The sequence below is a fragment of the Podarcis cretensis genome, assembly GCF_951804945.1.
Source record: "Podarcis cretensis genome assembly, chromosome: Z".
Lineage (NCBI taxonomy): Eukaryota > Metazoa > Chordata > Lepidosauria > Squamata > Lacertidae > Podarcis > Podarcis cretensis.
The window spans coordinates 25136904-25157496 of NC_137184.1; the positions used below are offsets into that span (position 1 = coordinate 25136904).

At 43.8% G+C, this 20593-nt stretch overlaps 1 protein-coding gene across 1 annotated transcript in view; it reads left to right on the top strand.

Annotated features, from left to right (window-relative positions):
* AMMECR1 (AMMECR nuclear protein 1) overlaps window positions 1–20593 on the top strand; it is a 132988-nt gene that overhangs the window by 22642 nt on the left and 89753 nt on the right. Inside the window, exon 2 of the mRNA XM_079961719.1 lies at window positions 11977–12550. Coding sequence (XP_079817845.1) covers window positions 11977–12550 — 574 coding nt within the window. The remainder of the gene's footprint in view (window positions 1–11976; window positions 12551–20593) is intronic.

Consider the following 20593-nt stretch of genomic DNA (forward strand, 5'->3'; position numbering starts at 1 on the left):
ATAGGTCCTGTTGGAAATACATGTTGCTTCATGGAAAAATAGGTATTTTTAGAAAGGAGAATTCTGGATGGCAAGATCCAAGCTTGGGGCAAGTACTCTATGGTGAGAGAACCCCAGCAGAGATTTTAAAACACAGAATATGCAGCAAAGTAAAGCATGAAAATATAGGTTTAAAATATGTCTTTGTGAATTCCAAAACTTCCCTCTTCCCCCAGCATAAGAAAAGACCACATGTTTGGTAATGTTATGTACTGAGTCGAATAGGATCCAAACTGCAGCAGTCTGATTGGTCCTAGAACAATAGGATCCAAAAGGCAGCAGTCTGATTGGTCCTAGAACAATAGGATTCAGAATGCAGCAGTCTGATTGGTCCTAGAACAATGCAGCAGTATGATTGGTTGGCAGGAACCACCCAATCATGCTCCAGATTGAAGTGAATCCACAACCTGATTGGCTTAAGGTAGAATTTCGGAATTAGCCAATCATGTGCAGCCCATTGTGTAAATAATGTATATAAAGCAGATACTTTGAGGGGACTTTCATTCATTCCTCCTCACCACCATGAGCTGAATAAAGAGCATGAAATCACTTTGCGACTCTGAGTATATTTCAGGTAAGTTGAAAATTGGTTTACATACAAATTCTTCAAAGGTCAGGCATATGTGCTTTCCCAATCATCAGTCAGAAAAGTTGAACAGACAGTAAAACTTGGCTTAGTTTCAAAGTGGTGAAAGTCTAGGATCTGAAGAGAGGCTTGTGAGAGCCATGCAGCTGAGCTGGAGCAATCAATTCAGACCTCCACACATGCTGAGTTTTTGGGGTAGACTGTGGGGAAGTGGGGAGAGACTTGCTTACCTAGTCCCACCCAAGGTGAGCTAAGCCTGGCATGACAGCTTACTCTATGGTCTTAACCCCTTCATGCATTAGTTAGACTTAAGCATGTTGGTTATATGACGATGGTTATCCCACAAAATATGTGTGTGCTGTGCAGGAAGTGATTATGGGGAAACAATACAGAATACTGTACACCCAGAAATGTAATTTAAGAGTTCTCTCTGCCCTTCATAAAAGTCGGTGTGTGTGTGTGTGTGTGCCCGTTTCCTTTCAATCTTGGCACTAAATAGGTCTCTCTCTTTTTAACGAAAATGTCACTTGGATGTAGCCTTTGAATTGTATTGAATGCAATACAGTACTCTATCTGAAGTCTCATTTCCCCCCAGAATTACAGCTTACAGCTCTTTACTTCAGAGACATCTATTTCCAATCCTTAGGCAATTTCCCCTTTTTATTTCATTTTTTTATATAGCCAAGTGTCAGTTCCAGACACCTTGTTATTTTGCAGTACAAAATGGGTCTTGGGGTGAACCTAAGGTGATCTGTAGAGCTGCTAACCTGCAGTGCAGCAAGATAAACTGCTGCATTTGCCACTTGTGACTGGACAAATTGGGTATAAGTTAAGTTCGTTTATCCCCCGTGCAGAGCTGGCCTTTTGTTCATTGCTTTAAAGAGATGTGACTTGATATTCATGCTGACTTCATGCTTTACATACATCTTCTGATGCTCAAGCAAAGTTGCTAGCTAATCAGGAGAGGTGACTGTTTGCAGGGGGGGGGTGAGGATAGAAAATATGCAAAAACAAGTGGAATAGAAAGACATTATATGGATGGAGAAACCAAAGGAGTCATCATGAGATCATAAAATAAGAAACATCCAGGCAACAAAACAGTTAACAGTATATCCTAATAATTTACCTGAAGCTAGAGACTCATAAAAGTGTGGCAGGTTTTCAGAGTGGATAGATTTCAGAGAACAAAAAGCAGAGTCTTTTTTCAGTAGACAATCTCTTCTGAATTAGGTAGATGTGGTTGTATATATAGCCAATCTTGATTACAGTGGTACCTAGGGTTAAGAACTTAATTCGTTCTGGAGGTCCATTCATAACCTGAAACTGTTCTTAACCTGACGTACCACTTTAGCTAATGGGGCCTCCCGCTGCTGCCATGCGATTTCTGTTCTCATCCTGAAGCAATTTCTTAACCCGAGGTACTATTTCTGGGTTAGCAGAGTCTATAACCTAAAGCATATGTAACCTGAAGCATCTGTAACCCAAGATACCACTGTAGATTGTTTCCCTTCCAAATGGATGCCCTACTACAGGGATGGTGAAACAGTGGCCCTCCAGTTGTTGTTGGGCTCCAACTCCCTGAGCCAACATGACCAATGGTCATGAGTGATGGGAGCTGTAGTCCAGCAACATCTGGTGAGCTACAGGTTACCCACCCCTGCTGTAGTCTAAAGCATAGATGGAACACCCAGTGAGCTCAGGTTCTCTCATTCATTGTCAGGACTGGTCCTACCATTAGATAACCATCCCTGATCATTTAACCATACTCACTGGTGCTGATGGGAGCTGCAGCTCAATAACACCTGAGAGACAAAACAGATTCCCCATCTCTGTACTAAAATATTTTGCAGTGGTGCTAGCAATGGTAGAAGTAAAGGCATAAGAACATAAAATGAGCCTGCTGGATCAGGCCAGTGGCCCATCTAGCCCCGCATCCTGTTCTTACAGTGTCCAACCAGACACCAGAAGCTCACAAGCAGGATGTAAGTGCACCAGCACTCTCCTCACTTCCAGTTTTGAACAACTAGTACAGTGGACGCTCAGGTTGCGAACATGATCCGTGCAGGATGCATCTCCGCAACCCGCAGCGTCTGCGCATGCGTGGGTTGTGATTCAGCGCTTCTGCACATACACGACCACTGAAACCCGGAAGTAACCCGTTCCAGTACTTCTGGGTTTCAGCGGTCCACAACCCCCAAAAAACGCAAACTGGAGCGTCTGTAACCCGAGGTATGACTGTATTCAGAATCATACAACCTCCCATCATGCTCATTCAGAGCTTTCTGAGGCCCAAGGCAGGAGTCTTGTTAGAATAAAACTCAAACAAAAAGCAGCCAATCCCTGCCAGGAGCCCTTGGCCAGCTTTGCCCTCTGAGGCTCAGGGCAAGTGTAGCTGCCTGCAGCTGTGGTGCAGAACATATCCACAGGGTTAGTAGCCATTGATGGCCTTATTCTCCATGAATTTGCCTCATCCTCTTTTAAAGCCATCCAAGTGGGTGGTCATCACTGCCTCTTGTGGGAGTGAATCCCTTAGCTAAACAATGTGCTGTGTGAAGAAGTCCTTTTTTTATCGGTCCTGAATCCTCTAGCATCCAGCTTCATTGGATGTCCCTAAATTCTGGTGTCATGAGAGAAGGAGAAAAACTGTTCTCTACCCACATCATACATGTGTCAAATTATACACTTCTATCAGGTCACTTCTAGCTCTCCTTTTCTCTAAACCAGAGCTTTCCATACTTTTCATGCTGGTGACACACTTTTCAGACATGCATCATTTCACGACACAGTGATTCAGTTTTACTAGCAAACCGGAGGTTAAACTAACCCCTTATAAGAGCGACCGCATGACACACTTACACAGCAGCCGATACACTAATGTGTCGCAATCCGCAGTTTGGAAAGCTCTGCTCTAAACCAACAAGTCTCCAAAGCTGCAAGCTTTCCCCATATGGGAGTTGTTCCATTGCCTTGACCATGTTGGTTATCATTTTCTGAAACCTTTCCAACTCTACAATTTCCTTTTTTTTTTCTTTTTTTTGAGGTGAGGTGAGGTGAGGTGAGGTGAGGTGAGGTGAGGTGACCAGAACAGTCCACAGTATTGCAAATGCAGTTGCACCATGTAGGTTTCTCAGGGCTGCCATACATCCGGGTGCCCAGGTTGAATTTTCGGCAACCGTTTTAAGATGTCCAGTAAAACCTGGGCGTATAGCAGCCCATATTGGAAATGTTGCCTTTTTGGCAAATTTATGGGGAAATAGCTAAAAAACAACTTCTTCTTTTTAGCTCAACAAGATTTTCACTTCTTGAAATATGGCAATATACAAAACTAGGTTTGTATAATTTTATGCCATTTTGATAGTGGCAGTTTCATTTTCAGTTCTTTTCCTAATGATTGCTTTCGTGGAACTTGCCTTTTTCGTAGCTTCTGCAGGGATCCCTTCCCTAAGAAGGAAGAGAAAAAGAAACCCCACCTTAAGACATAACTCTAAGGCATAAAATTGTTTCCTCAAAAGCAACAGGTGTCACTGCTAGTTGAAGCTAAGCATATGAATTTTGAGCATAAGGCCACACTTTTGATGGCAACTTTAAAAAGGTATTGAGGCAGCAGGTTTAATTTTCCTTTTCCTAACTTTTCACTTAGTCAATACAGATTGCAGTACACATTTTGAGCTTGCCTGTATTGTACCAGCCTTGCAAGTAATGATCTAGTCACTGCTGCTATGAGAATGACACCATTCTTGTAGCGAGACCTTCACCTTTTGATGACACAGATATATGCTTTCCTGTGCTTCCATCATGAGTATTGACCAACTGAGGTTTTAAGCCACTAGACACTTAACAGAAAACTCTCCAAGAAAAATTTCCCACTGTCTGTGAAACTACTCTGCCAATTTGCCTTCTCAGTTTGGGAATACAGTACAGTGGTACTTCAGTTTATGAACTTAATCCGTTCCGGAAGTCCGTTCTTAAACCAAGGCACACCTTCCCTAATGAGGCCTCCTGCCACCAGTGCCGTTCACCGTTCGGATTCTGTTCTTAAACCGAAGTAAAGTTCTCAAACCAAGACACTATTTCAAGTTTTGTGGAGTTTGTAAACCAAATCGTTCTTAAACTGAGGTACCACTGTACTAGGAGGTACGTGGGTGGCGCTGTGGATTAAGGACTTTAACATGCAGACCCTCCAAATGTCCCTATTTTTCAGGGACAGACCCAGATTCACAGAAGGTGCCCTAGTTTCTGATTTGATCCTGTAATGTCCCACCTTTCCTTAGGACGTCACTATTTTCGTTGCAGAAATGTTGGAGGGTATGGAGTTATGCAACACCAGAGCCAATGAGATAAGAAACTATACAACCTTTAGAAGACTTCTGAAAGCGGCCCTCTATAGGAAGTTTTATTAAGTTTTTATATATGTTGGAAGCCACCCAGAGTGGCTGGGACAACCCAGTCAGATGGGTGGGGTATTATTATTATTATTATTATTATTATTATTCATTATCATTGATGTCCCTATTTTCATCAGACAATTGTTGGGTGGTATGTAACGTGGTAGGCAAGAATCTCGACTAAAGCATCCATGACAGATGGACATCCAACCTTTGCTTAAAAACTTCCAATGAAGGAGAGTCCACAACCTCCCAAGGGAATCCATTCCACTGTCAAATAGCTCTTACCATCAGAACTTCTTGTAACTTGAATCCATTGGTTTGGGAACAGAAGAAAACAAGCTTGCTGCATCTTCCCATGTGATAGCCCATTTTGACATTTAATGAACAATGCAAAGAGTTGAAATAGCAATGACATTTTTTAAAAAACACACTGGTAATACTCAGCTGAAGTTTTGTTGAGAGAGGACCTGTTGAAATTAAAAGTTCTTGTTCATTAGTTTTAATGGATCTCCTCTGCGTAAAGCCAAGTTGTATATTGTTTTTGTAAACTGCTCTGTAAACTCTGCGGAAGGCCAATGTAGAAATCTTTAAGAAAAACACTCAACAAAACATTTTTAACGGCTGGGATTAAGCCAAGGTGAAATAACTTGAATCTTTTTTTATATATGCCTTTAGGCTGTGATCCCATAAACACTTATCTGGAAATTAGTCCCATCGGGACTTATCTTTGGGTAGACACAGATAATATTGCAGTGTTACATAAAATGCTTCTTTATATATTTATTTTTTCCTCGGACTCTTATTAGGCATGTGGAGAAGGATAGAAACTGATAGAAATAACCACCGTTAAATATTTAGAGAAATTGTTTATATCAGTTTCTATCCAATTCCCACCCAGTTTGGCAGCAATGTCATTTCCCCCAAATGACGCCCACCTGTCCATCAGTTGATGCCACTGGGTGACAGGATGGGTGAGGGTCCATCCTGCTGAGGAATAATGTTGGTGAAGCAGACTCCTTCACAGAGCAGGGCTGAACCCTCTACCCATCAGCTGATGAGCAGAGAATTCTATCCTGCTAGGTGCTGATTCACCAGCATGTTTCCTTTGAGGAACATGCCTCCCCACCACCTGCCAAAGTTGGCATGCAGAGCAAGGGGAGACGAAGATCTGGCCTGCTGGTCCCTACCTCTCATTTAACAGTTAACAGAAACGATCTAGACAACCTTAAGCTCTTTGAGGTTGCCAGTGATATCAGTGGGAAAGTTACCCATGGCCCACTGAAATCAATAGGATTTTAAAGTGCTGAGCATTGTGTAGACCAGGGGTTGTCAACCTGATTCCTACCACCCACTACTGGGCGTTTCAGGATTCTAGGTGGGCGGTAGGGGCTTCTACGGCACAAGCTGAATCCTCCTCCCATCGAGCACTGGTGGGCAGTAAGGAAATTTTACCATCAAGTAAGACGCATTAGTGGGCAGTAGGTATAAAAAGGTTGACTACCCCTGGTGTAGACCATGTTCTTTACATTTAATGTGATCAATATATAGGGATGTTTGCTACTGTTCTTACACTCATGACCTCAATTTCATAATTTCAAAGAAAAAAGAGGCCATATTTGGTCTCTAAGAATTCCTGAACAGAGGCGCTGTCTTGCACCCAAGACTGGGGGGTGGGGCGGTGCTCAACGTTGCATCATTGGGGGCAGGTCAAGTGCAGAGCCCAGCGCAGTGTGGCTTCCTCTCTCATGCTCAGGAGCTAGCCACTGAAACATGCCATGTTTGACTCCGTGCTTGGGTTCCTCCGCCCCCTCAAAATTGAGGGGGCCTAGCCCCCTGCCAGCAGATTTTGAGGGGGGTGAAGACACCTCTGGCCCTAGGAGTTGGTGTGCCTGTAACTGAGCTATGTTAGCTCAGCACATGAGTGGGAGGAAATCCCACCCAGAAGTTAGGTTCAAATTTAGTGGGTGGAATGTTATTTCTGTGCTCAGTCTCATGGTAGTGGTGGGGTGCACTTAGGCAATTTTTATCTCTGGATTTAATGGTCCTACTGCAGTGGTTGCTTTACAGAGTGCCAGTGCTTTCATTAGGCCAACTAGGCAGCCGCCCAGGGCACAGACCTCAGAGGGGCACAGTACTGACCTTTGAGGGGCATAGTTTTGGATAGATTAGTTTTTGTTTTATAAATTTCTGATAACATTTTACTTATATTTTTGAAGGATTTTATCATTTTTGAAGTCACTCATTCATTAGAATTGCTTTTTATTTTTTTCTACAAGACATTGGTTTTTTGAAAACTGAAGTTAGCAATTTGTTTCCGGGGGGGGGGGGGGCAAGTAGTTACCCTTGCCCAGGGCACAAAATAGCCTGGTACTGGCACTGTTTAGAGGTCAGTGTGTTTTATTCCTAAATGTAGTAAGCCAGATAGCTATGCTGAGAGAACCCTTGGATTTCTGCCCCAGCATCCTCCTCTGATGACATAGGTGCTCAGGCTCCTATTAGAGCGCTGTCATGCCAAAGGTGTATCTTGGCAAACACTCTGCAGTTTAGGCTCACTGTGACTGTCACAGTTCCTTTGAGATACTTTTGGGGCAATATTCCAGTTTGGATAATTACACTTTGTCTCCCCACCCCCTGTTGCTCTTACATGATGCATCTCCTTGTTCTCTTCAATCATTATGTAGCACTTGTGTGCTCTGTTGAAACAGCTGCCCAGATTTGCTCCCCCAAGGCAGTTTCAGCTAGGAATGATTCACAATTTGTTGAACTGATAGATATTAACACTTCCTTAGGATGGAAGTGAGCCAGTCAAAGAAAATGGGATACAATTCACCTTGGGTGGGGGGAAGATGCCGGTACTGCGTATCGTTGAGTAACACCAGAAAAAAGCACTGGTTTTACTACTTTGCTGTTTGCTACCTTTGCAAGAGAATGGTAGAGCTTCATTTCATTTACAAATTATCCAGAAAACCAAAGACCAGTTTCAAATACTTTATACTATCTTCTGGATCACTTAATAAGTACATGTATTATAGACATATACTGTTATAAGTTGCGGTGTATGTACAGGAATACAGGCTTTCATAATGTATTTTGGAGGGTCTCCGGGTAAATTAAAAAGAAAGAAAAATAAAAGTTGTTATTGCAAAAAAAGAAAAACAATCTTTCCAACTCCACTGCATTATTACAGTAGCTGAGGCCCTACCTGCCTGCACATTGTCTCGCCAGAGTGGTACATGTACTGGTTAACTCTTGCTTGGAGTACTGCACTACGTTTTATGGGGGGGCAGCCTTTGAAGGTGACTCGGAAACTACAAATAATCCATGATGCAGCAGCTAGACTAGTGACTGGGAGTGGATGCAGGGACCATACAACACCGGTCCTAAAGGAGCTATACCAGCTTCCAGTATGTTTCTGAGCACAATCCAAAGTGTTGGTGTTGACCTTTAAAGCCCTAAATGGCCTTGGCCCAGTATACCTGAAGGAGCATCTCCACCCACATTGTTCAGCCTGGACACTGAGGTCCAGCTTTGAGGGCCTTCTGGTAGTTCTGGTGAAAAGTTACAGGGAACCAGGTAGAGGGCCTTCTCGGGAGTGACACCTACCCTGTGGAATGCCTTCCCACCAATTGTCAATGAGATAAATAACTATACAGTTTTTAGAAGACATCTGAAGGCAGCCCTGTATAGGGAAGGTTTTAATGTTTGATGTTTTATTATGCTTTATATTTGTTGGAAGCTGCCCAGAGTGGCTGGGGCAACCCAGTCAGATCGGTAGGGTACAAATAATAAAATTACTACTACTACTACTTCTACTACTACTACTACTACACAATCCTAGGCATCCCTACACAGAAATAAGTCCTAGTGAGTTCAGTGTGGCTGACTTCCAGGCACACTGGTTATATCATCAAAACCTTAGTTTTTCAAATTCTGAGAGGTCTCTTAGGAACAAACTAGATTTTACGGCAGCAGATCTGGATGTTTACACATTGACCTTCCTCAATCATATAACAAGAGGAGTGAGTGGGTGGTGGTGTTTTTTAAAAAAAGCATAAGCATAAGCTTGTGGGCAAGGACTACAGAACCTTTCCTTATCTGTTGTTTGTTCCCCTTGGTGCTTTTATCCTCCTCTGAGAGAAAAGAACCTCAGGAGAATGTTTCTTTTTTTAAAATACCAAAGTGAGAAACCATCAATAAACAAGAGATGTACTATTTTCTTACTGCACGAATCACTATTCTATTTTTGTCATTATGCATCCTAAAAAAAATATACAGAAGAGTTGTTAAGGACCCTAAAATGATTAATCATGTTCAGTTGGAGTGTATCATTCATAACTGTTTAAAGTATTCTAAGATCACAGTCACTGTTTCTGTAAGGTCACCACATATCTATCTTGACGCTTAATGAGTTCTACGCCTCTGCTCCCTTTTACAGCTAGTGCCCTAACAATGTTAATCTCAGGAAGCAGTCCACCCAATTTAGTGTGGCCAGAATGTTGAATGCTATGTAGAGCAGTTGGGAGTTATCATTTAACCCCCCTGAATTCTGTGGGATAGTAAAAGCAAGCTGCAAACTGGGACACAGGTGAATGGAGACAAAAAAGAGGCTGACATCACCAAGGAGAGAACCTCCAAGGTTCACATCACAAGAGCCCAACTGGATGAAGCCAATAACTCTGATCTTGAATTTGGTTCTCACAGTGGCCAATCAGATGCTTATGGGAAGTCCACAAGCAGAACCTTGAGCACAAGAGTACTTTCCCAACTTGCATTCTCAGTGGCAGTGCTTCAGAGGCATACTGAGGTGAAGCTAGTACTGCCCCACCCCAGCTACAGGTAGAGGAGCAGAACGGCAGGTGGACAAAAAAGCAAAGAGAGCTGCTGCCTTAAATACTCTGCTCTAGAGCTTCCTGGAGGGCTAGTCTTACATCACATCCACACCATGCATTTAAAGCACTGTTAAACAACTTTAACCATCAAGTCTTTGCACAAAGAATCCTGGGAACTGTAGTATGTTCAGCATGCTGACATCACAGACCTACAGTTCCCAGCACCCTTAACAAACTGCAACCCCCAGGATTCTCCATGACTGGTAAAGCAATATATAAGTGTATAGTGTATAGCTTTAAGTGTATAGTGTGGATGTAGATCAGCCTGCCATAATGAAAACAGCGTTCTGGATTTGAACTGAACCTGATCACTGTGTGCTGAAGTATTGAAATATATCAATTAATCAAAAGGGGTTGTGAGTGGCTTTAAAATAAGTTGCTCTAGCAATGCATGATGAAGCTGCAGAGGTGGTATGATCTGCCTTAAAGGCCATTCCCTGAACATAATGACATCTTGCTACAGTAGATTAACCCCCCTGCTTCAAGGCTCCGATATATAAAAATACACCCTATATCTCACACTCATGTCACTGGCCTGGTTTTAAAATAGTCAAGCTTCCTATGGCTCTTGTGGGAAACTACAGGATTTCAACATGGAGGATGTTGTTCACTGTCCATTTGCCCTTAGGAAGAAGCCTCAAAGGCAGCTATTACTTTCCCTCACTAAGTATACATAGGATTGTCTATTTACTTAACTGTTAAGTGTCAGTGAGCAATATTAAAAGCTGGGGTGGGGTGGGGTGGGGAGAGAGGAAGGAAGAACAATTCCAAATAATTGTTTTATTTTGCTTGTCTATATGTATCATTCTAAAACCAATGAAAAAAAATGTATGCACTTCTTGGGCTGCCTCATTCACCTTGCTTATAAAGGATGTCCTTCTCTCTGGTGGTGTTTTTGGGAGCCATGGGCTAACCTTTCCCACCAAATAGATCACAGTCATAAGGTAGCCAACGGCAGGTAGCAGCTTGCACGTTGCTGTTTTTTGGGGGTTTGGTGGTGTTTAAAAAAACAGGATCCTCCCAGGCTCTGGCTTGCTGACTCAGACTTATATATTTCGCCTTCCTTCTCCATGCCAACTCAGGTCATGTGAATTATTTAGTAGGGCATTCTTCAGTTCTCTCCGAAGGGAGGGGTGGTTGGGAGGCAGGCTGAACTTCAACCTTGCAGACAGTATACCTGGTTTTTGTGTGTTTTTAATAATGCAATTAAAACGAAAAGAAAAAAAAAGCCCAAACCAAACACCGTCGTAAGCTGAGGCTATAAAGACTTTTGTGACACTGAGAAACGAACGTGGAGTGCTGGAGGGGGAAATATGGGATATGGCGGGGATTGTCAAAATGGGACAAGGGGGAGGCTACTAATGCTGCTCTTTCTTTTTTCTCTCCTTATACCCCTTCTTTTCCCCACTGTGTACATCAACGCCCCCCCCCCCTTGTCGTTGTTTTAAATTTCCCAACACATCTCCTCCCTCCGTTCTCCTCCACATCCCTTTTCCTTCATCCTTGTTGCTCGGCCATTATTCCCTGGGTCCTTCTTCTTCTCTCCCTTCCTCCTTCCATTCAATCGTCCCTCGCTCCTTCTTCTGCCTCGTCTTCCCCGCACACCGCTCCTTCATCTTTACCTTTCCATTTCCCATCTTCCGCTTCTCCTCACATTCCCCCCATCCATCTCTTTCATTCCTCCTTCCCCACATCTCTTTCTTCGTCTGCTGCCCCCACATCCCCCTTCCTCCGCCCTTCGATCCCCTCCTTTCCCACATCCCCGCTCCCCTTTCTCGCTCACGTCCTTCGCCCTTTCTTTCCTGCGTCCCCTCTACTCTTTCCCGCACATCCCTCTCTTTCTCTCTCTCCCTTTCCTGCCTTCTCACATTCTCCCTTTCCTCCCCGCTTTCTTCCTTCCCTTCTCACATCCCCACTTCCCCGCATCTCCCCCTCTTCTCTTTCTTCTCCTCATCCCCCCCCATCTCTTCCCTTCATCCCTCTCCTGCCTCCTCGCATTCCCTTCTTCTCTCCCCCCCCCTCCGCTCGCCCCTTCCTCTCCCTCCTGCCCGCCTCCCCTCCTCCCCGGCTGCAGGCGGAGCGGGCCCGGCAGGAGGCGGAGGCGGAGGCGGGGCGGGCGGGCGCACGTCCCCCGGCCGGCGGAGCGGCCCCCCCGCCATGGGTCGGAAGCGCTGCGTGGGGGGAGACGGCTCCAAGATGGCGGCGGGTTGCTGCGGGGTGAAGAAGCAGAAGCTCTCCAGCTCCCCTCCGTCGGGCTCGGCCGGCCCGGGCAGCGGCGGCGGCGGCGGCGGCAGCTCGCACTGCGGCGGGGCGGCGGCGGCGGCGGGGTCCGGGGGAGGCTGCGGCGAGCCGGGGTCCCTTCCTGCGCTGCCGGGGGGCGCCCCCCGCCTCAACGGCCTCGGGGGGCTGGCGGGGGGCTCCCCCGGCTGCGCCCTCTCCCCGCCGCTGCCGCCCAGCTGCGGCGCGGGACCAGGAGGCCTCTCCGCGCCGGCCGCCGCCTCGCTCCTCTCCTCGCCCGGGGTCGGGCCCGGCGGCTGCAGGAAGATGGTGGTGTCGGCCGAGATGTGCTGCTTCTGCTTCGACGTGCTCTACTGTCACCTGTACGGCTACCAGCCCCCGCGGAGCCCCCGCTTCACCAACGACCCTTAGTAAGTGAAGAAGGTGCCCCCCCTCTCCTGTCCGCGGAAAGAAAAGGGTGCTTGCATTTGTGGGTGGGAAGCCTCCCCTTGGAAAGACCCCTCCCTAAGTTCAGTATGTGTGTGTATGTGTGCATGGGGTGGGGAAGGCGGTGGGGGGGGGTTACTTCTTTAATGACCTTTAGCTCATAGTTTTATTTATTCCCCCCTCTTTGAAAAGCCAGAAGTCTGCAGGACATCCCCCCCCCCATGTCATTTGCCTGTCGTGTACTCTTCCCCCCACCCGCTTTCCCATCTAGTTCTAATTCATAATATTTATAATGGCTGCGATCCCTCTGTGCATTCATTGAACCTTTCAGTAAGCTCCGTTCCACGTAGTGCAGGTTTGGGCTGTAAGGTGGGTGCCTGAAAAGTGTACTAATGTAAGTATGCTTACAGCGATGCAAAGTGGTAGCGTGTATATTAATGCAAACAATACTGGAAGCAAGCTTTCCCTCTCTCTGTTTATATTTAAAAAGTGTACCAAGAAGTATCCGGCAACCCTCCCCATTGACCCTCCAATACATAATGCTCCTCTTGTTCTAGCACAATGTAACCCCAAACCGATTGCTTTCTGTGTAAGAGCCCCCCCCCCCCCCTTAGACTAGCAGGTAGCTCTCCAGTTTGTCTTGTTGTTCCAGTGTGCTGCTCCAACTACTTTTGTTAGAATCCTCATATTTTTCCTGCTCTAAGAACAACTTCTCTCTCTATCTCTCTCTCTCACAGCCATTCTCACAATCCCTAAAAGCCTTACTTACTTTATAAAAACACACAACCTTTTATCTCTGATAGCACTCCTTTCCAGTGTTACTGTCCTTGTGTGCTCCCCCCATGTATTTTTCACACTGCCTAAAACGTCTGACCTAGATCCCAACAGTGCTCCCATCTCGCATGTACCAGGGATCCCCCACCCATTATCCCTAATTACTCTTCTATTGTAAGCAATAGTGAATATTTCAGTGCATCTGAATGAAATTGCTCTCGTCTAGTGGATAGCATCCTTCTCCCTCTAGCTACGCTCTCCTACACCTCTACATGGCTCAACCCAACCCCTTTGTGTACCCCAACAAACACATCTTGTGAGCACCCTTCAGATTTTCCCTGCTTTCCCTGTAAAGACTTAATAGATCTCCCAGGATGCTGCTTCCTCACCCTGTTTGTCTCCTAACACTCATACTGTACTTGTACAGGAGCTTGGGTGGAGTGCTGGTGGAGTGTAGCATATGCAGGGAAGAACTAGCAGGCAGAAAGAGAATCCTTGACACTTCCATCCACCTGCAAGTTTTTCATCCCCCCCTCCCCATTTGAGAACAGAAGTAAACACAGCTAAGGAGGGGGGAATGGACCGAGGTGGCTCCAATGGAGAGTTTCATTGGCATGAGAAAAGTTATGTATCCTTCCTCTCACCTGCCAGTTCTCCCCTTCATTCTGTTACCGTAGCTAAAGGGGGTTTAGTAGTAGAGTTTGCTAAGGTAATTCAATAGTTTTGCCTTCAGAGTAACTGCTTCATCAGCAGCAGCCTTTAGTGAATAATCCCTTACTTCCTTCCCATATAGCTTTCTCTTAGCTGAAATATAACTCCTTCTTTCTCCAGTGAGCAGTTCTGTAGCTACCTCAGTTGTGTTTCTTGGCTTCTTACACCGGCAGGAGGGGGGAAGAAGGTCCTCAGTTTCAACTTCACTAATGTCCCTTTAGGACCATTCACCCCATAATACTTCCACCCCCACCACCCCACAGCAAGCATAAAATTCACAGTGGATGTCCTCTTTCAAAGTACAGCCCCTCATTTATTAGTTTTAAAACAAAATCATATACCACCATGTTTTCAGGTTGTTTTTCATAAGCAATCACTCAATAACATTTATTATATTTATATAATATGCTCAAGGTGGCATACAAGTTCTTCCCTGTCTCTTTTACTCTCACAGCAGCCCTTTGAGATAGGTCAGGGATAGCCAATACAGTGCCTTCCAGGTGTTTTTGACCTCTGGCAATTCTGGCTGGGGCTGATGGGAGTTGTAGTCCAAAATATCTAGTAGACACTGTGTTGTCTACCACTGAGATAGTGCCTAAACCAAACATAGTAGGTAAAAAATAGATTGGCAGTGTAGGCTCCAGGGAAGGGAATTCTACTGATGGTAGCAGCACTGAGAAGGCTATCTCTCAGATTACTGCTCAGACTGGGAGGGAACCCAGAAGAGAACTCATTGTAGATAGTCATGCTCTAGGAAGCCAATATAAGGTAGAGGTAAAGGGACCCCTGACCATTAGGTCCAGTCACGGATGACTCTGGGGTTGCAGCGCTCATCTCACTTTATTGGCCGAGGGAGCCGGCATACATCTTCCAGGTCATGTGGCCAGCATGCCTAAGCCGCTTCTGGCGAACCAGAGCAACACACGGAAACGCCATTTACCTTCCCGCTGGAGCGGTACCTATTTATCTACTTGCACTTTGACATGCTTTTAAACTGCTAGGTTGGCAGGAGCAGGGACCGAGCAACGGGAGCTCACCCCGTCGCAGGGATTCGTACCGTCAACCTTCTGATCAGCAAGTCCTAGGCTCTGTGGTTTAACCCACAGCACCACCTGTGTCCCAGGAAGCCAATATACTGAGGCTAAATATGTCCAAGAGATGTTGCAGCTGATGGAATATATTTTATGCCACAGAGGCCACTTGGGTCCCCAGTGGCAGCTGGATCCAGGAACATTCTTAGACTGCAGACTTCTTTCTTATGAGGAGTACAGCCCTGTCCAAGAAAGGTAGAACACCATCTTCCTGAGTGGAGGAGCCCAACTACCCAAGCCATGCATCCCCACATAGCAACTAGCATCCCTATAACATGTTTGAACCTGTATTGCAGGTTTTGCTAGTAAGGATATTCACCACTCTATATTGCAGAAACATTGTTGCCGTATAGTTAAGGTGCAAAGATCAAATGGCATTCTGCTATTGTAAAGTCTTGCCACTGTAATCCTAATAAAATCAAGACTATTTGTCCAAATTATCTAAAGGTTAACACAGAAAATCTTCATGCTAAGCACACTATAAATTGACCACATTAAACATAAAACCTGATAAGAAAGTACTGAGATACAGCAGTTGTTTAAAGATTCCCCTAATAAGTGCAAATTTATTCACCTTGTGACAATTATTTGCACATCTAAAATATACCTTCTGTTTTTCCCTTTTGCTGGTTTAGATACACTCAAAAATTCAAGGAAATTGCAGAGGTCTTCTCCTTCCTGGTTTGGTGAAAATCTGTTGTGTATCCATAAAAATGTGAGGTTTTAAAATTTCAATTTCAATCCATCATTTAAGTACGGGCAAGTCATATTTCAACACACATTCAGGGCTAGGTTGTGCCGGGTGAAGCTTCTCAGTTGAATGATCATCTGCTGCCAGACTGACAGCACAATCTTATACAGTACTAGCCTGCTCAGAATTAAGGCTCATCGAGTTCAATGGGACTTACTCTCATGTGTAGGATTTAAGCCTCAGGAAGCTTGCAAAAGCTAGTACGTCTGGGAAATGGGGGTGTAGGGGCAAGAGGGAACAACAACCTGTATGTAGTGGTTGGTTGTAGTGCTTTGCATTATGTGTATGTTTGGATTTATTTGTGTGAAGTGATTGTAAAGGGCTGAGCCTGAATCAGTTTTTGTGTGTGGTTTTGCATTTGTGTAAAGGGGATTGTGAGAAGTGCCTGTAAATGGTTAGACCAGTAGTGACCCAGACCACTTCAGGGAGAGCTTGATGGCTAAGTAAGGAGTTGAATGCAGTGTATATCCATAACCATGTACAGTATATTGATAATTTATTCAAATAAATTTGCTATATAGGAAACCATTGCAATAATAATAAGCTGCTTTGCATAGAATCTACTGTGTGCTTCACCAAACTCTTCAATACATATATTGTGAACTTTGTATATTTATCAGAATATTTTTTGATATGGAGATTGATCTTTTTGCCTATGAAGCCAGAAATCTGCATAGCGAAACACAAAGCTATACCTGAATATCTCATATCTGTCTCTGTATTCTGTTCAGTGTGGCATTAGACCAATTAATTTTCTCTTTGCTGTATCAGAGTTAAGTTATGAGTTCTCATAACCTCTTAACTTAAAGATGCACATTTGCCATGACATAACCACATTAGTTATCCTTTGTATGACCGTCCTACAAATAGGAACGCAAAAGGATAAGAAAGTATATTTTACTTAGTTTTTCAATGTGCTTTTATGGGTGAAGTAGAGATTCTAATCCAGGTTACTGAACAAAAATAAGGAAGCTTGGGAGGTAGCAATTGTTCTTGATTGATTGATTGATTAACATAGCACACAGGATTATGACCTTTGTGTGGCATAGAAAAATGCTGTACAGCTGTCATACACATTGCCCCTATATACACAACACCCCTCACACAACATTTTCTGTTCAATCAGGAACCTTATTTTCTTTTCTATGAATTGCTTGCCTCATCCTAGCTAGTTTACCTTATCCGTATGTTACAAAGTACTTCCAAGCCACCTGCATTAGAATACTCTGTCCAACACCAAACTCAGATGGTGAGTGCAATAACAATGCAGCCAAAACAGAGGAATGAGAGATTTGCGGAATGTTGAGATTTAAAGAAGTACAATTAAAAAAACAAACTGAAAACCTAACTAGATTAAAAAGCAATGCCACACCCCAACAGATCAGTTTAGACTGAGCATACTTAGTAGCTATGGAATGTTGAATGTTGCTTGGAATAGAAAAATGAAGGGTGGCGGCGGAGCAAGTATCCTGGAGGAGGGCATGGCTGCCTGATTGACAGGAAATCTGAACTTCTTCCAGGAGATGAGGATACACAGCCACATTTTGTTGCAGCTCCCACTTGTCCCACTTACAGAATGCTGTCTTATCTTGCTTTCAGCCTTCACTTCAGGTTGAGCCTCCCATTATGCTATGCAGAAATACCGCTGTATTGTATTCATGTGTTCAGTGAACTGAAAATTCCTTTCCCCTCTTGTCATCATTCAGTTACTGTACAGTTTCTAGGTCCTATAGATGCATCACTTCACTAGTGGCCACTGGTGAAGTTGTAATCTCTGGTTATCCCTCCTGCAACTGTGGGTTGTAACAGATGGCCAGTTTCCATGTGGTTTCCAATGTACACTATTCCCCATGGCAGCTGTAACATGAGAGACAGCTGGTTTAGACTCTGGCCAGATGGAAAGCCAAGTGTAACTGTGCCCTCCATTTCTCTGGACATCCGAACAACTGTAGTGGTTGGCTTACCACATGACTGCTTTCTTTTTCAAGCTGTCCTGGCTTCAGTTTCACCAAAATTCTTCCTGTGCATTGAGCCTCCACAGTTACCAGGGCAGTACCTATGCTGCTATTCCATGAGAGTTAAGCGTGATTTCCTGAACATAGAATTCAGCTTCCTGGAATTCTGAATTTTCATGACAGTTTCTACTCCCTTTTGTCTGCTAAGGTAGGCTTTGAGATATGTGACCAATGCCTGCTAAAATGTCAGAAGCCAAGGAAGTTGATGAGTAATATTTTAAGCTGTGGGAGAGGAACAAAGAGAGGGAGAGAGAATATGCATCCCTGCCAAAAAATGCTTCCACTTTCAAAAACATATAAAAACAAGAAACAGTTTATGCCTTTTGGTGGTCTCCATGCTACTTAAGCTTCCTGAATCTCCCATTCCTTTCCTCCTCCTCAGCTTCTTCTGGACTTGTAATGGCGAAAATTCTATACCCTGCAAGCTACATGACAATTTAAAATGCACACACTGCGTTTTAGTAGTGACATGTACCCTACTAGGGTTGCTGCTGATGTGTATTTCTGCATTCTTGCACTCATCCACTGTCTGCAACAGTTAATACCTTATTACAGTGGTACGTCTGGATGCGAACGGGATCCGTTCTGGAGCCCCATTCGCATCCAGAAGCAAACGCAAGCAGCGTCTGCGCGTGTGCGGGTTGCGATTCGCCACTTCTGCGCATGTGCATGACGTCACTTTGACTGTCTGTGTGAGCGGTGAAACTCGGAAGTAATGCCCTTCGTTACTTCCGGGTCGCCGCAGTGCGCAACCCAAAAATACTTTTCCCGAAGCTACTTCAGCCCGAGGTATGACTGTATTCAGCAAATGCATCTTGGAGAAGACCTGTAGGTCCTTGGCCATGTGATGCTTGATGTTCAATTCTAGGCATCTCTAGGTAGGGTTGGGAAAGACTCCTGTCTACAAATCTATGGTGAGAGCACAGTTACCTCACAGCTGCTACAGCTTTGGTTGCTGTAAAGCAGGAAAGGGGCATCCAAAATGGTAAGTGGGCTGGAGTAACTTCCCTATAAGAGTTGTGACTTTTTTTGTTTATAATGAAATAGGGCAATAGGGATCATGTATATAAAATATTGTGTTGAAAAAGTTGGCAGAACTTTTCCTCTCCCTCTCATACTACAAAAACAGAGGGTCATCTAATGAAGCTATAAGGGTGACAGATTCAAGATACAGAAAACAAAAGTGTTTTATATTGTGAGCCTCCCTGAGATCTGTGGATGAAGGGCGGTATACAAATTTAATAAATAAAATAAAAAAACAAAATAAAAACTAGTTATTCGCAAAACACATAATTAAACTACAGAATTCTCTACCACAAAATGTGGCGAGGGACCCCAACTTAGATGGCTTTAGAAAGGTATGAGACTCAGATGATGGGCATATATATTTTCCAGAATTAGAGCAAGCTGCCTCTGAATGCCGGTCTCTGAGAACAGGAGTGGAAGATTGCTGTTGCACTCATGTCCTTCTTGTGAGCTTTCCAGAGGCAACTATTGGTCACTACTGGAAACAGGATTCTGGACAAAATAGCTCTTTGGTTTGATCTAGCAGAGCTCTTATGTTCTGAAACCCTGGAGTGCCAATACTGTACAGTATCCTCAGCCTTATCAGACCCAGGACCAGGGTGGATTTGATTTAAATCAAATCGATTTAAATCACAATTTAAATCACTAGTCAGTAAGACTTGATTTAAATAATTCTTTTTACAGAAAGACTCATTCTTGCTGGTATAATCTTAATATTTACAACTAGATGAAAGTTTCATTTTTGGAATAATAAATTTTCATAGTAGTTTTTACACTTATATCAAAAATTACTGATTTGATATACAACTAGAAATACATTGACAGATAATTATGAAATTATTGTGAGGTTTAATAAGTTAACTGTTTATATTTGGACAACTTTTCTACTGTACTTTATTGGAAGGAGAAAAATAATCATTTCCTTAATAACAATTTAAACTATTTAACTAAAACAATAACATTATAGCATATGTATCCATGTTTGTTAACTGATGTGGTTAACTGATTTTTTTTTAAAAAAAAAAAACACCTTAGACTGAGTTTTTGCACACATGAAAAACTTAAAACAAATCCTTATTTCCTGATGAATAGCCTTTGGACTATAATGTAACTTAAATAGAAAACTCTCTTTAGAAAGATTTTTCCTCCAAAGCATTTTATTTTAAAAATCCAATTTAAATTTTAAAAAAATCAATTCAAATAAAAAAAACACACCCTGATTTAAATTTTAAAAAATGTGATTTTTTTTTTAAAAAAAAACATTGATTTTTATCCACCATGCCCAGGACCCACTTTTAATCCACACATGCACTGGGGGACCCATTTCTGAATATTTTTGCATGGTAGTAGTGTTCCTGTTGTGACCCATCTTGGATCAGGCTGCAACCCACCACTGAATAGCAGTGGTGTAGGTAATACGCAGCTAAAGGGATCAGTGCTGTGGCTTGGCATAAGGCAGCTTACTGTGCTGCATCTTGAGAGTTACATGCCCAGCCTCCTTATTCCATGTGCTGACTTGTTGGCTGGCCAGTAAGTCTCTTATCTAAGCCTTCTAGCTTCCTCCAGTGATTTCTGCATCCCTAACTCTTCAGTGATTCCTAAACAAAACATATGCTCCTCTTCAGAATGTAATCTGAGCTACTCGTGATGGATTGTGGA